Raw genomic sequence first — 13,985 nt, 5'->3', positions numbered from 1 at the left:
ATTGATGGTTATAAATGTATAGGGAAGTAGAAGAGTAAAACTAGTAGTTTATTTAGTACCCAGTCATGTAAAACACTATATACACTGAGAATTTCTGTTTTTTTTTTTTTTTTTTTTTTTGGTAAAAATTGTATCTAGGCTAGTTTCAACAGTGCTGGCTCCCTCTGCTTATTGGATAACTTATGATGCTGGGCAAGCATCTTGCTATGCCTTGGAGAATTGCATTTCTAAGTCTAGATCAGCTTCCCAGATTCTATTCTCCGCACCTTCAACATTGTGAAATATCTTTAAGAGTTCCTTTAACATGGAATATGTTGCCAGTGTCACCTCCCCTAAGACAGCTTACTTTTTTTTTTTTTTTTTGGTCACAGGCACTTGCCTCATTTATGCCAATTAGTTCAGCTTGACTTAGTTCCCCTGGCTATACAGAATTTCAAGTGGTTGCAACTTCAGCATTCCCAGAGTGGGAGATTTCCTCTATAACTGCATTTTACATTCAATCCAAATTCTTCTTCCAGCATTATCACTTTTCTTTTTTTTTCTCTCTCTCTCTTTTCTGAACAGCATCTTTGTGGGTCAAATTCCCTCTTTTGACTACCCATTTTTGGAAAATGTCACATGGGTTTATCACCTGGAAACAAGGAGGCACCATCACTATACGTTTTGCTGTCTGTGTGTGAATTCACAGACCTACAGGGACCAACCAGTGACAGACACTGAAAGAAACGACTTGGTCACAGATCACGATGCTCGTATATTATTTACTTAGTGATCCTTGGGCTGGAGAGCAACTGGCAAGGTTCGTTCTTGATGCAGATACTCACAGTTACCATTCAGGGGCAGCTGAAATCTGGGTTGTGTGATTGGGGCACTGGCATTATTGAACTAAACTGCGGTGCTGAAATCTGTACATGTTGGAGCGGTGCAAAGTTAAGATTGCCTATACCCAGAGAGTGCGGCCAGGGGGAAGAGTGGCATTTGGGGGAAAAAAAAAGTTGGACTGCTCTGGGACTGGATTTGAAGACATGCCATTTGTTCACTCAGTCATTCAAATGCACAAATACCCAGCACCTAGGAAGTACAGGCAGGTACCAGGTGTTGACTTGTGTACAGAGGAAGCACGCGCGTCGGAGATACACATCTGCTGATGCTGCATGAGACAGGACTCCAGGTCCTATGTTTCAGAAGGGCCAGGTTCCCATCTTATCTTATGATCTGAGCTCAGTCACCCCTCCTGGCTGGGACTGGGAACTAAGGTTCTTTTGTTATAAGGAACAGAAATTGACGCAGGTTAACATAAGCAGGAAGGAAGTTATTGGAAGGTCCTGAGGGAGTCACAGAATCTAGGAGACACAGAAGCTGGACGAGGGCCCTCAGAAGGAGCCGGGCAGGACTGGGAAATCAATTTCGGGGATCTATGGCCATTCCAGCCACTTATTGCTGTGCAAACTGTCTCAAAACTCAGTGTCTTCACTGAATGAAATGAGCATGAATTCCTTTCAATCTAAATTCTGGCCCATGTCTTCAAACAGAAACCATTTATTTTGCTCATGGGTCTGTAATGTGAGTAGCTCTTGGTGCCGATGGCATCACCGCTGAACAACCTGCCCAGGATCTCTCAGCTGATGAGTGGTGAGGAGGGATCCTGGAATCAGAAGGGGCATGCCTGGGGATTCCCACCACCCAGGCAACCACCCATCAGCATCCAGTCCTGTCAGAATACTGGGGTCCAGCCAGGGATTATGGACAACAGGGTTTAAACTGTAATTCTTTACAAAATAGTAATGACTGTCTTCAGCAAGTCAGGGTGGAGGATTGAGCCCATCAGAAAAGACTCAGGAGACAGAATAACCAAAAGCAGATGCAGGACTTTAGAACCTGGATCAAACCAACCAACTATTAAAAAAAAAAAAAAGCATTTTTGAGATACCTGGAGACATTGCTAAAATGAGCCAGAGTTAATCAATGTTTGTTTATGCTGCACTGAAGTAGAGCTGATTCACTAACATGGACCAGAATTTAGATTGAAAGGAATTAGTACCCATTTTGTTCGGTGAGATAGTGATACTTGGTTATGCCAAAAGAACACCCTCACCTTTCAGAGGTGCCTGCTGATGTAGGGGTAAAATAACAGTAGTCTTGAATTCACTTTAAAAAATAATTTTTTTTTTGGTCTTACCATGCAGCATGCAGAACTTCCCAGACCAGAGATTGAACCCATACTCCCTGGATGCACAGAGTCTTCACCACTGGACCACCATAGAAATCCAGTACTTAAAAATTCTTAAGCCAAGGGACTTCCCTGATGGTCCCATGGCTAAGGATCCATGCTCCAAAGGCAGGGGTTTGACCCCTGGTCAGGGAGTTAGATCTCCCATGCTGCACCCAAGCTTGCATGCCACAACTAAAACAATTCTGTGTGCTGCAACTAAGACACAATGCAGCCAAATGAATCAATAAATATATATTTTTAAAAATTCTTAAGCCAAAAGAATATGAAGGTAAATGAAGAAAGTACAGCAAAATCTTGAGAGCAGCTGAAAGGCAAGGGGATGGGTGAAGAACAATCGATATACAATTTTCTCTACTTTGGTACATATTTGAAAGGTTTTGTTAAGACTTCATTGAAATTGTGAAAAGAAAATCAGAAGCTGATAATGACAGTACAAGTAGCTCCCTTTTACTGAGATGTAAGCACAATATGCACATGATTGCACTTAATACAAAAAGCCCGGGTGGCAGGCACTTCTCCCCCTGCTTCAGGGAGGGGGAAACTGGATCAGAGGCTGAAGAACCTGCCAAAGGTGCCCAGCTGTGCCAGGAGCAGAGCCCAGGCCTGGCAGCCCCTGGGGTCACGGCTGCAACCTCAGCAGGGCATGGGGGCAGGAGGATGAAGGAGGCCAGGCTGGTCCAGAGGAGGCCCAACGGCTGCAGTTGGAGATCCCATCTCTGCTTGGGGCAGCCGGATCCTCTAAGCAGCCTTTGTTCTGCCTCAATGTGCCATTCAGCCCAGGGTTCTTAAGGACAATGGGTCCCACTGTTCAAAGGGGCAATGCCCATCCTGGGCAGCACAGGAGTCCCAGGTGGGTCCTAGTCCCCAGGCAGGCTGGCAACTAAAATTGAGGTTCAGGCAGAGAAGTCCAGATTCTGTGAGAGGACAAGCACATGTCATTTTGCACATGTTGTTTCTTCTGCTTGGAATGCACTAGAATGTATCTCAATACACCACCACTCCTGACCCAGGAAAGGCTACTCCCTTTGATGCCAAAGCACCTGTTCTTCACAGAGCTGTGATCACCCCCCACCACTTACCCTGCAGTGGAGGGGACCCCTTCTCTCATTGACCCATCTGGATTAATTTCACCCCCACGTGGCTGGGACAGGTGCCATTCTAGCTGCATGCCCAGCATAAGCACTGTGCCAGGAAGTCCTGGGTTCAAGTCAAGAGACCCTTCGAAACTGGGTGCAGAACCAGAACTGAATGGGCCACCTGTCACTGCTCTGTCAGTCTGACTAAGCAGTGCGGAGATCAGGAGAGTGAGTTCTACAGACAGATGGTCAGCATTCAAACCCCGGCTTGGCTCTTTACAAGCCAAGTGATGCTGGGCAAGTGCCCAAGCCTCACCTTTCTCCTTTGTAAAATGCAGACGACACACACACATCCGCACATACATTGGGGTTTGTGGGGATCCAATAAGATGAAGCATTTAGCATTGCATTTGACATACAGTATGTGCCCAGTAAATGGTCAGTCATAATAATGGCTCAAAATCCTTCAAGCTAGGCTTCAGCAGTATGTGAACCAAGAACTTCCAGCTGCGCAAGCTGGGTTTTGAAGAGGCAGAGGAATCAGAGATCAAATTGCCAACTGGATCATGGAGAAAGCAAGGGAATTCTAGAAAACCATCTGATTGCCAACTGGATCATGGAGAAAGCAAGGGAATTCTAGAAAACCATCTGCTTCATTGACTATGCTAAAGGCTTTGACTGTGTGGATCACAACAAACTGTGGAAAATTCTTAAAGAGATGGGAATACCAGACCATCTTACCTGTCTCTTGAGAAACCTGTATGCAGGTCAAGAAGCAACAGTTAGAACCAGACATGAAACAACAGACTGGTTCAAAATATGGAAAGGAATATGATAAAGTATATATTGTCATCCTGCTTATTTAACTTTTATGCAGAGTACATCATGCAAAATCCCTGGCTGGATGAATCACAAGCTGAAATCAAGATTGCCGGGAGAAATATCAACAATTTCAGATATGCAGATGATACCACTCTAAAGGCAGAAATTGAGGAGGAACTAAAGAGCCTCTTCATGATGGTGAAAGAGGAGAGTGAAAAAGTTGGCTTAAAACTCAGCATTCAAAAAACTAAGATCATGGCATCTGGTCCCATCACTTCATGGCAAAGAGAAGGGAAAAAGTGGAAGCTGATAGATTTTATTTTCTTGGGCTCCAACATCATGGTGGACGGTCACTGAAGCCAGGAAATTAAAAGACGCTTGCTCCTTGGAAGGAAAGCCATGACAAATCTAGACAATGTAATAAAAAGCAGAGACATCACTTTGCCAACAAAAGTCCATGTAGTCAAAGCTATGGTTTTTCTAGTAGTCATGTATGGCTGTGAGAGTCAGACCATAAAGAAGGCTAAGCACTAAAGAATTGTTGCTTTCAAATTGTGGTACTGGAGTAGACTCTTGAGAGTCCCTTTGACTGCAAGGAGATCAAACCAGTCAATCCTGAAGGAAATCAACCCTGAATATTCACTGAAGAACTGTTGCTGAGGATGAAGTGCCGGTACTTTGGCCACCTGATGCAAAGAGCTGACTCATTGGAAAAGACCCTGATGCTGGGAAAGACTGAGGACAGGAGGAGAAGAGGGAGCAGAGGATGAGATGGTGAGGCAATATCACCTACTCAATATACACGAATTTGAGCAAGCTCTGGGAGATAGTGGAGGAGAGTAGTCTGGTGTGCTGCAGCCTGCAGGGCCACACAGAGTCCGACTTAGCGACTGAACAATACTGGCTATTATGTTTGTTTCATTATTGTTTAGTGATGAAGACCAGGTTGAGTAACTGCATGAGGGCTAACTGTGCTAAGTAACAGGACTCCCTAGGGTACCATGGAGCTAGTGGAAAGCAAACTATTCTGTAAGCCAACGGGGAGAACTAGGGGTGCCGAGTATAGAGTCTCATGGAAATATGTTGTCACCAAATTGAGCCCAAGGAGACCAGGTGCCAGGTGCGTGTGAGCACCTGAGTTATGCTTACTGATACTGTTCTGACCGCTTGGCAGTGTTCAAGGCTGGCTGATCCACCCTTCTTCCTGCCAGCCCTCTCTCTCCCTTCCCTTCCAGGATTCTCCTGGGTCTGTGACTCCAGAGCCTTCTTGTTTTATCTTCTAGCTGGGTGGACAAGAATTCTCATTCTCTGTCCCTTAGATGTTGGTGCTCTGGCCTCGGCTCTCTTTCTTTGTTCCTCTCACCCCCACCTCACTCTCCCTGCCCAGAGATATGGGTATCTTCTGTGCCTAGTGCATAGTGGACGCTCCAGAAATAGTTTGTTGAATGAACGAATGGGTGAATGACCTTGTTCTTCAATGTTGTACATCTGGCATCTCACCTCCCCCTGGCATGTAAGAGGATCAGTAAACGCCGGTTGTTGAACACAAGGGGAAAAGTGTTCAACCTCATTGGCATTCAGACATGCATTAAAACAAGAATTTTTTTTCATCTATGATATCTGCAAAGGTCAAATAAATTAGAATACCCAATGCTGATCAGCATGAGATAAAATAGAGAAACTTTCTGGAGAATAATTGGGCAGTGAGTGCTAAGAACATTAAGCACATTCATAATTTCTACATAAAGTTGCACGTGCAGGATTCTCTCTGAGCAAAATTATTTCAGATTTAGGGGGAAGAATGGGAATAGGGTGTCTTCTTACATACATAGCATTCTTTCCCTCAGTGTTAGTTCTAAAGGAAAATAGGCAGCCTAATTATCCAGCAGTCAGAGGTGATGAGTTGAACTACGACATCTCTCAGGGGAAGAGTGTGCAGCCAATAAAATGATGGTATTTGGAGACAGGGCTGAGGGAACCAGTTACACACCCCTCATCCCTGCAAGGACTTGGAAATACACAAGGAAGATGGACCAAAGGGAAAAACATATCTTTCTTAATGGTAAATTCGGGGGGAAAATGAGCTAGGGACCCCCACTCCACTGCCCCACCTCCTGGGCCTGCGGGGAGAGACAGATCTAAAGGGTGGTCTCTGAAATGAGGGAAACATAGGCTTCTTGGTGGAGCAGAGACCTTAATACTATAGCTCCGCCCAGCAGAGAAAAATGGTCCAGTGAGTGACAGGCTCTCACCAGTTCCACCAATCACAAAAGCCAAGGGAGGCGAGTTCAAGGATTCCGCCCTCCTCACTACAGCACAATAGGACTATCCATAGCATTTGCAGAGGAGCCTGGTGGGCTACAGTCCACCGGGTTGCAAAGAGTCACACATGACTTGAAGACTAAACGACAACTCATAGGGTATCGAATAATCGATCCTTTGAGATTTTCCCCACCCACGTGGTGCAGTGGTAAAGAATCCATCTGCCAATGCGGGAGACACAGGTTTGATCTCTGTGTCAGGAACATCCTCTGGATCTTAGCAACCCACGCCAGTATTCTTGCCTGGAAAATTCCATGGACAGAGGAACCTGGCGAGTGGACTACAATCCATGGGCTTGTAGAGTCGGACATGACTGAGTGAGCATATTGCATTTGTGGGGTCTAATGCAAAGTGAAAATGCAGAAGTATCACTAAAGGCACAAAAATATAAAGCTTTCCATTTTTACCCATGACTGGTCTTAGTTATTTGCTATTTAATGACAGTTGAAATAAAAAGTTTAAATTATAAACATGGATTTTATCGCCCAGTGTATTGTGTAATTACAACTTTAAATGCAAATGGAAGAGCACTGAGCTAGAATGCAGAATCACTGAATGACACAATTTGTATCTGGGAGCTCCTGCAGGTATACGTAGCTTGTTCGTATAAGAGCAGTGAGACCACTGCATGTTTTTATTTCACTCTTTGATGCTTGAGGGTTTTAGACACTTATCTCCACTCTCAGTGATGAATGAAGGTTGATGGGAACAGGAACTATGGTCCGCCTTTCCCCTTCTTTTGATGCCATCATTTTCAGAAGTAATTACTAGCTAGACCAGGGATGTTCTCATGAGTAACAAAGGTTATGTTAGGGTCCCTGGTCCATGTGCTTCTTAGAATGCCACTGCCTCCTTCCGGCATTCAAAACAAGTTTTCTGGTTCAAAAAGAAAGCATGGCCTCTCCGGGCTGTCAGTGCCTCTGTTTACACCAACACGGACATGCTGACTGGTGCCAACTCACAGAATTCTAGTGGCCCCAGGATGCTCAGAAGCTCAGTGATATTCCAAGTGACCCTAGGTAAGTGTGATATGGAAGCCACTTAAGGAATAGTGGAGTCGCTTGTTGCACGTGTCACTTCTGTTCACCATCATGCTCCACTATCCTATCAAAGGTAACTCACAAAACACAGGTTTAAGGACACAATTATTAAAGATTTCAAGGTGGGGACAGTGGAGAATTAAACCAAGAACAGGCTTCTTGGTCCTTCTGAGCATGTGAGCATGGGGCCTACCTGGATTGCATGCCCAGGAAACCAGCCCTTCAGCAAAGGGACTGGAAAATTCTTATAACCTCATGCCTAATGAGAAAAGTACCCTTCAAAATGGTTTATATGGAAAGATTAAGCTTTTATTAAAAGCAGACATGGGCATTTGCAAGTGGCTAACAATGTTCATCTAGAGGCCATTTTTTTTCTCTTTATCTGCATTGTTACTTTATAATCCTTCCCATTAAGCACCAGCCTTTCACACAGCCGTGTTTCAGGTCTCAAGACCTAAAACACCTCTCCGCAAAACATCCTTTAGCTATGCTGACTTTAAGGATGAAGACCAAAAGCTGCAGCAGGTAAAAACAACCAGGAGATGATGTGGAAGCAATGTATTAGCATTTGATTTCCATCTTGCAGAAAGAAAATGAGAAAACCTCTCCTTCGTGACTGCACCAACCTTTAAGTGAGGGCTGGCCTCCACGACAGTTTGAGGAAATGGATAACAATAATAGCCTCTGCGCAGAGTGGACTGTTGGGAGTCCATGCGGCCTTGTGGAATCCCAGAGCAGGAAGCAGTACAGGGAAACCGCAGCTCAGAGAGGTGATGTGACTTTACAGGGGACAGCCCCCGGTGTCCCATTTCAGCCTCCCACCCTGCCCCCACGCCAGAAGTGGAAACATCAGCTCATGAAACCCCAGGAAAGCTTATGAAAGGGACAGTTCTAAATGGAAGCAAAAGGAACCAAGATTTCAAAAATCAAAGGCCGGCTCTCCCGCTTTCCCTCTGGGCTGGCTCAGGTCACTGTCAGACATAACCTCCCCTCTCAGCTCAGTTTCCCTAAGGCTGGAGATGAAGTTGGGTCAGCCAGTCTGACATTTCTATGGGCTCTGGGTGTATTAAGTCATTCAGTCGTGTCCTACTCTTTGCAACCCCATGTACTACAAAGCCTGTCTGTCCACGGAATTCTCCAGGTGAGAATACTGGAGTGGATTGCCATCCCCTTCTCCAAGGATCTTCCCAACCCAGGGATCAAACTCCATCTCCCACATGGCAGACAGAGTCTTTACCATCTGAACCATCAGGGAATATGCAGCTAAGAGCGAGTCTGACTCCAACTCCTAAAGAAAGGACATTGTTATTTATGGACAATATCTACCAAGTCCTGACTGTGCCCCAGGACCTGGGCTAGGTACGATCACATGCACCGAGCCATTTAATGCCATGAGTCCACCGAATGTCTTCCATTCACAAAGCATGGTGGGGGAGTCCACAGAGAAGCTGCAACAATATCAAACACTTGCACATCCCTCACTTCAAGTGACCTGCAGAAAAACCTGGAACAGAAACTAAGGCTCCTTCCTAAGATTACAGACCCAGAGCAGACCTCACCAGGAATGCAGGTCTCCAGACCCCACCAGGAACCTAGGTCTCCAGACAGCAGATCTTGGGATCCCTCATGTGGCTGGAAGTACCAGGAGGGGAAATCAGAATTCTGCAACTTTGACTTGAGTGCGTGAAAGAGACCAAAGAGGATTTCCAAAACAGAACACAAAATAAAAAAAAAAAAAAACCAGCTACCTCCTGGCTTTAAGTATCTTGTGTTTTGGTTGTGAGTGACAGGGCAGCTTTTCTGTTTTCTCGACAATCAGTAAAGGCTGTACGAGTAGGGGTGCTGCTGGCTGCAAGTAACAGAGACTTGGCTTCAAGTTTGAAGCAATAAATAAATATAGCAGCTTATGGAACTGGAAGCCCAGAGGTAAGGTGGACATTAGGCCTGGTTAATCCAAAAGTCACCAATATCTCACTCACTGTCTACTCTGACAGCAACTGTGTTGTTGGCTTAAGACCGGCTTCCACCATGGTCTCAAGGCAGCTGCTGGGAGCGCTTCCGTGTTCCATCACAAGAAAGGGACCAGCTTCCTGCAGCTCTCTCTACTCTCCACTCAACCTCCAGAAAGGACTTCCATGTTCATTTTCAAACCAGTCAGTGCACGAGGGAATGGAAGTACCCTGGTTCATCCCTGCCTGAGCAGACCCAGAGGCAGAAAAGGATGTGCTTGGTAAATGCTACTGCATGAAAGAGGATGAACGTGTTTCTTAGATCCAGTCTAGCCTAGAAATGTGTATTTAACTCATGCTAAAGCTGAGTCTGGGTTTCCCTGTGGGCAGTGATAAAGAATCCAACTGCTAATGCAGGAGACTTGGGTTCAGTCCTTGAGTCAGGAAGATCCCCTGGAGAAGGAAATGGCAACCCACTCCAGTATTCTTTCCTGGGAAATCCCATGGACACAGGAGCCTGGCAGGCTACAGTCTACGGGGTTGCAAAAAGAGTTGGACATGACTTCAAGACTAATCAAATAAATGAAAACCTGAGTTCTAGGACTGTGGCAAGAGAACATAGCCAGGAAGAGTCCTTCTTGGAGTCATATTAGGCTCTTGAGAAAAGTCTAAACAGAGACTCCTTGGCATTCTCTGATCCCTGGGACCCCTTTCTCTAGGGCTCAGGTCCTTCCACTGTCCTGAGTACCTTAACGGCACTGCTCTCCCCCAGCACACATCCATTCTGCAAAGTCCTCTGTGCTCCACGGTGACACATGCCCATGGCTAGTGACCACAAGGTGTGAATGAATGACTAACAAAACCTAAACTCTTCCCAAGGTATCTGGGATTTCACAAGAGGAAACTGAGGAACTGGGCTCCCACTGGAGAAGATGACATTTAACTCAAGACCTGAAGGATGAGAAGAAGAGGAGGAGGTGGCTGTTCCAGGTAGTGGACACAGCCAGTGCAAATACCTTGAGAGAAAGGGAAAAATGCCCTGCTTAAGGAACAGGAAGTAAGGCACTGGGGTGTTGTGAGTGTTTGCAGCCAAATGACCAGCTGGAACAGGGATTTGTACACTTGGCACTTTTACAAACTCCCAGCATCCATTATTTGCTTGTGAAGCTCCTCCAGGAACAAGACTTTTAAATTCTAACAGTACCATGTATAAAATGCTTCCAATAGGCCAAAAGCACTGTGCCAGATGCTGTCTATATTAGCATAACAACTGATATCCCCAATAATTCTTTAAGACAAGTCATTATTACTTCTCTGTTTAGAGGGGGAAAGTGAAGTTCAGAAAGGTTTAGTAACTTGTGCCTGTTGCACAGCACATGAAGATTCAGAAGTAGGACTTGAACGCAAGTCTGTCTGACATCTGAGGCTTCCCTGATGGCTCAAGTGGTAAAAGAATCTGCTTGCAATGCAAGAGCCACAGGAGACATGGGTTCGATCCCTGGGTCAGGAAGATTTCCTGAAGGAAGGCATGGCAACCCACTCCAGAATTCTTGCCTGGAGAATCCTCATGGACAGAAGAGCCTGGCAGGCAACAGTCCATGGGGTCACAAAGAGTCAACAGGGACTCAACCGAGCATGCACGTGTGCAGTCTGACACCCAAATCCATGACCTACTCTGTGCTCTGAGCACAAAATATGGGCAAGATGCAATAGCAGGAAGGTCTGTTTCCACGCAGGGTGGCCAGAAACCTCATATAATTTTAATTATTGTTACTGCTTTCTTGACTAGACCTTGTTCTCTGAGGGCAGGAACTCTGAATCCTGTTTCTTGCTGCATTCCTAGGACCAGAGCCTTATGCCCTGCACACAGTGGCACTCAGTCTGGGAAGTGGACAAAGGCTAAGCCTCAGTTTCTTCATCTATAAAATGGGCATGCGGGGTATGCGGAGCTCCTGTGAGGCCTCAACACATAATGGGTTCTCCACACACGTAGGCTGCTAGTTCACAATTTGTAGTTCTGGGGTCAGTCCTTCATCCACCATCTCACCTGTGCTGTGCTGTGCTTAGTCACTCAGTTGTGTCCAACTCTTTGCAACCCCACAGACTGTAACCTGCCAGGCCCCTCTGTCCATGGGGATTCTCTAGGCAAGAACACTGGAGTGGGTTGCCATGCCCTTGTCCAGGGGATCTTCCTAACCCAGGGATCGAACTCAGGTCTCCCGCATTGCAGGTGGATTCTTTACCATCTGAGCCACCAGGGAAGCTCACCACCTCACCTAACCCCCACATAAACCCTAAAACTTGTAGACAGGGTGGTATCATTCACTCCCATTTCACAGATGGGGAAAGAGATTTGTCCACATAATGGGGCTCCCTTCTAGAATACAGGCTGCCTGGGGGCAGGACCTGTGTCCAGTTCCCAGGGCTAAAGCACCAGTAGATGGTCAGTAAATATTTGTTGCATGAATGACGAATTAACAGTCATCACCTCCTACTCTGATAACTATGCACGTCTCCCTTGTTCCTCCCTTCATGAGAAAAACGGGGAGAGACAGGATAAAGAAGGAATTAGGGTTTGCCAATGTCCACTATGAGTCAGGCAGTGCTTTTTACTTTAAGTCACAGAGACCAGCGCCTTGTTCCAGCATCCTCCGTGCACAGATGAGAAAGCAGAGGCTTCTTCCAGAAAGCCAGATCAGGATGACCTGCCAAGATCCCCCCTCCTGGCTCCAGCCAGACCACTGGGGCACCTGCCAGCAACTCAGCAGCCTTTCACCTCTGCCTCTCAGCAGGCTGCCAGCAAAAAGAACACCCAGGAAACACACTGATCCTTCCTCGGCCTCTCCAAGACCGGCGACAAAGGACCCTTTTCAGATGCCCTGGACCCCCGCTTCCCCAGGAAACCCCTAACTTGAGGCAGAGCCCTTAGCTAGCCCGAGCAGCCCTGCCCCCTCTCCTTACACACACCTATCAGCAAAGCGTGACTCAGCGCTTCTCCTCCGGGGAGCGGGGAGCGCCACTCTCCACCCTATACTCCGCCCAGGTCACACAACCAGCCTCAGCATCCCGGGGTCGGGATGCCTGGGAGCCCGCCCCGCGCTGATCCGGCGCTCTCCAGGCCTCCGCAGAGCTCCGATGGGGCTCCTCGGCCTCATTTCCGGCGGAGCCTGGCATCGGCCGCTGGCTGGACAGCGCCGGAGTCGAGTCACCACCGCTCGGAGCCCACACGGGTTCCTGAACGGGGTTCTCACGCGCCCCAACCCCGCGGCACGCAAAGCCCTGGGCCCCTCCCACGGAAGCACCCACCAGGGGACCTTTTGCTAAAACCCACCAACACCTCTGCAGCCAGTCCGGCAGCCCCTAGGGAAGACGCAGTCAAGCCCCTTAACCCGGGAAGGTCTCCGGGCACAAGGGGTCCCCACCAATGCATGCCGACACCCCGCGGGGCCGGCCCTTCCCGGTCCGCAATGGAGGCTCCAATCCGCGGGCGCCTGGCTAAGGCCTGGGAGCTTCCCCACCGTTCCCTGGGCAGGGTGGAGCCGGGGTACACTTGAAGTTACTACTGGCTTATAAGAAGGGGTCGCTGACCCTCTCGATCCCACCAGCCTCGGAGTGGGGAGTAAGGCCAATTTAGGGCATTTCCAATGCAGGGCCTGTTTGGGGTAGCAGGTCCCACTTTGGGGTTCACCAGTGCAGGGTCAGCTGTTCCTGTCTCGTTTTATTCACCAGGAAGAAAAGATCCACCCCAAACCAGCCACCTTCTCTCACCCCGCTAAGGGACCTTGCTTCTGCCCACAGGGAGGGGCCGAAAACCTCGAGCCTCTGGGGCAATCTGGCCACGGAATTTTTTTTTTCTCCTCCTGGGTCGCTCTTAGTCTCCGGGGAGTGGGCAGCCTAAAAAATTCTGCCGGGCTCTGGACTGGGATGAAAGGGCAAACCCAGGATTTTAAGCCACTAAATTCGCCCGGGATGTCTTCAGCAGAGTAGCCGCAGAGGTGGCCTTTACAAAAAATGAGGGCCGGGGACGTTTCAGGGTGCCACCAGGCCTGGAGGCAGAAAGCTGCCCTCCGGAGGGCGGCGCGGAGGAGGGCGCTGCCCTGTCCGGCTACCGAGCAGCAGGAGACCGGCGCCCTCCGGCTCCCTCCCTCCCGGACCCGGGCAGGGGTGGGGTAGGGTGGGGTGGGGGGACACGACACACAGCGCGCGGTCCAAACCTTCGGAGGGCATTCGGTGCGACGGCATCCCCACGCCGCGGCCGGCCGGAAGGGGCCTCAGACAACACGTACGTTACCTTCAGTCACATAGCTGTGGTCCCGCAGGAAGCTGTGGTTAATTTTCCGCGTGTCCGTGTCCTCGCCCATTGAAGGCCGTGCCCGGTGCCCTGGGCATGCCCCGCCGCCGCACACCGATGCAATCCGCAGAGGTCGCGCCGGGCGCGCGGGCCATGCCGCCGCAGCCTAGCAAGGGCGCGGGCCGCCGGGGCCCCGGAGGGCGGGCATCGCGCGACCAGGGGGCGGCCGGGGAACGGGCGAGGGCGGCCGAG

General features: G+C 48.5%; 1 protein-coding gene across 2 annotated transcripts in view; it reads right to left on the bottom strand.

Moving 5' to 3' along the window:
• The window catches only part of PPP2R2C (protein phosphatase 2 regulatory subunit Bgamma), a 161,491-nt gene extending 147,621 nt beyond the window's left edge, over window positions 1–13,870 (bottom strand). Inside the window, exon 1 of one of the 2 annotated variants that reach the window (XM_040237297.1) lies at window positions 13,734–13,870. In XM_040237297.1, coding sequence (XP_040093231.1) covers window positions 13,734–13,803 — 70 coding nt within the window. In that variant the 5' untranslated portion in view covers window positions 13,804–13,870. Of the gene's footprint in view, window positions 1–13,656 lie in introns of both variants that reach the window. The other variant, XM_040237298.1, reaches the window with a different exon arrangement.
• Between the last annotated feature and the right edge of the window lie 115 nt (window positions 13,871–13,985).

Source organism: Oryx dammah, unplaced genomic scaffold (assembly GCF_014754425.2).
Source record: "Oryx dammah isolate SB20612 unplaced genomic scaffold, SCBI_Odam_1.1 HiC_scaffold_3, whole genome shotgun sequence".
Taxonomy (NCBI): Eukaryota; Metazoa; Chordata; class Mammalia; order Artiodactyla; family Bovidae; genus Oryx; species Oryx dammah.
This window is presented reverse-complemented; position numbering and strand designations above follow the sequence as displayed.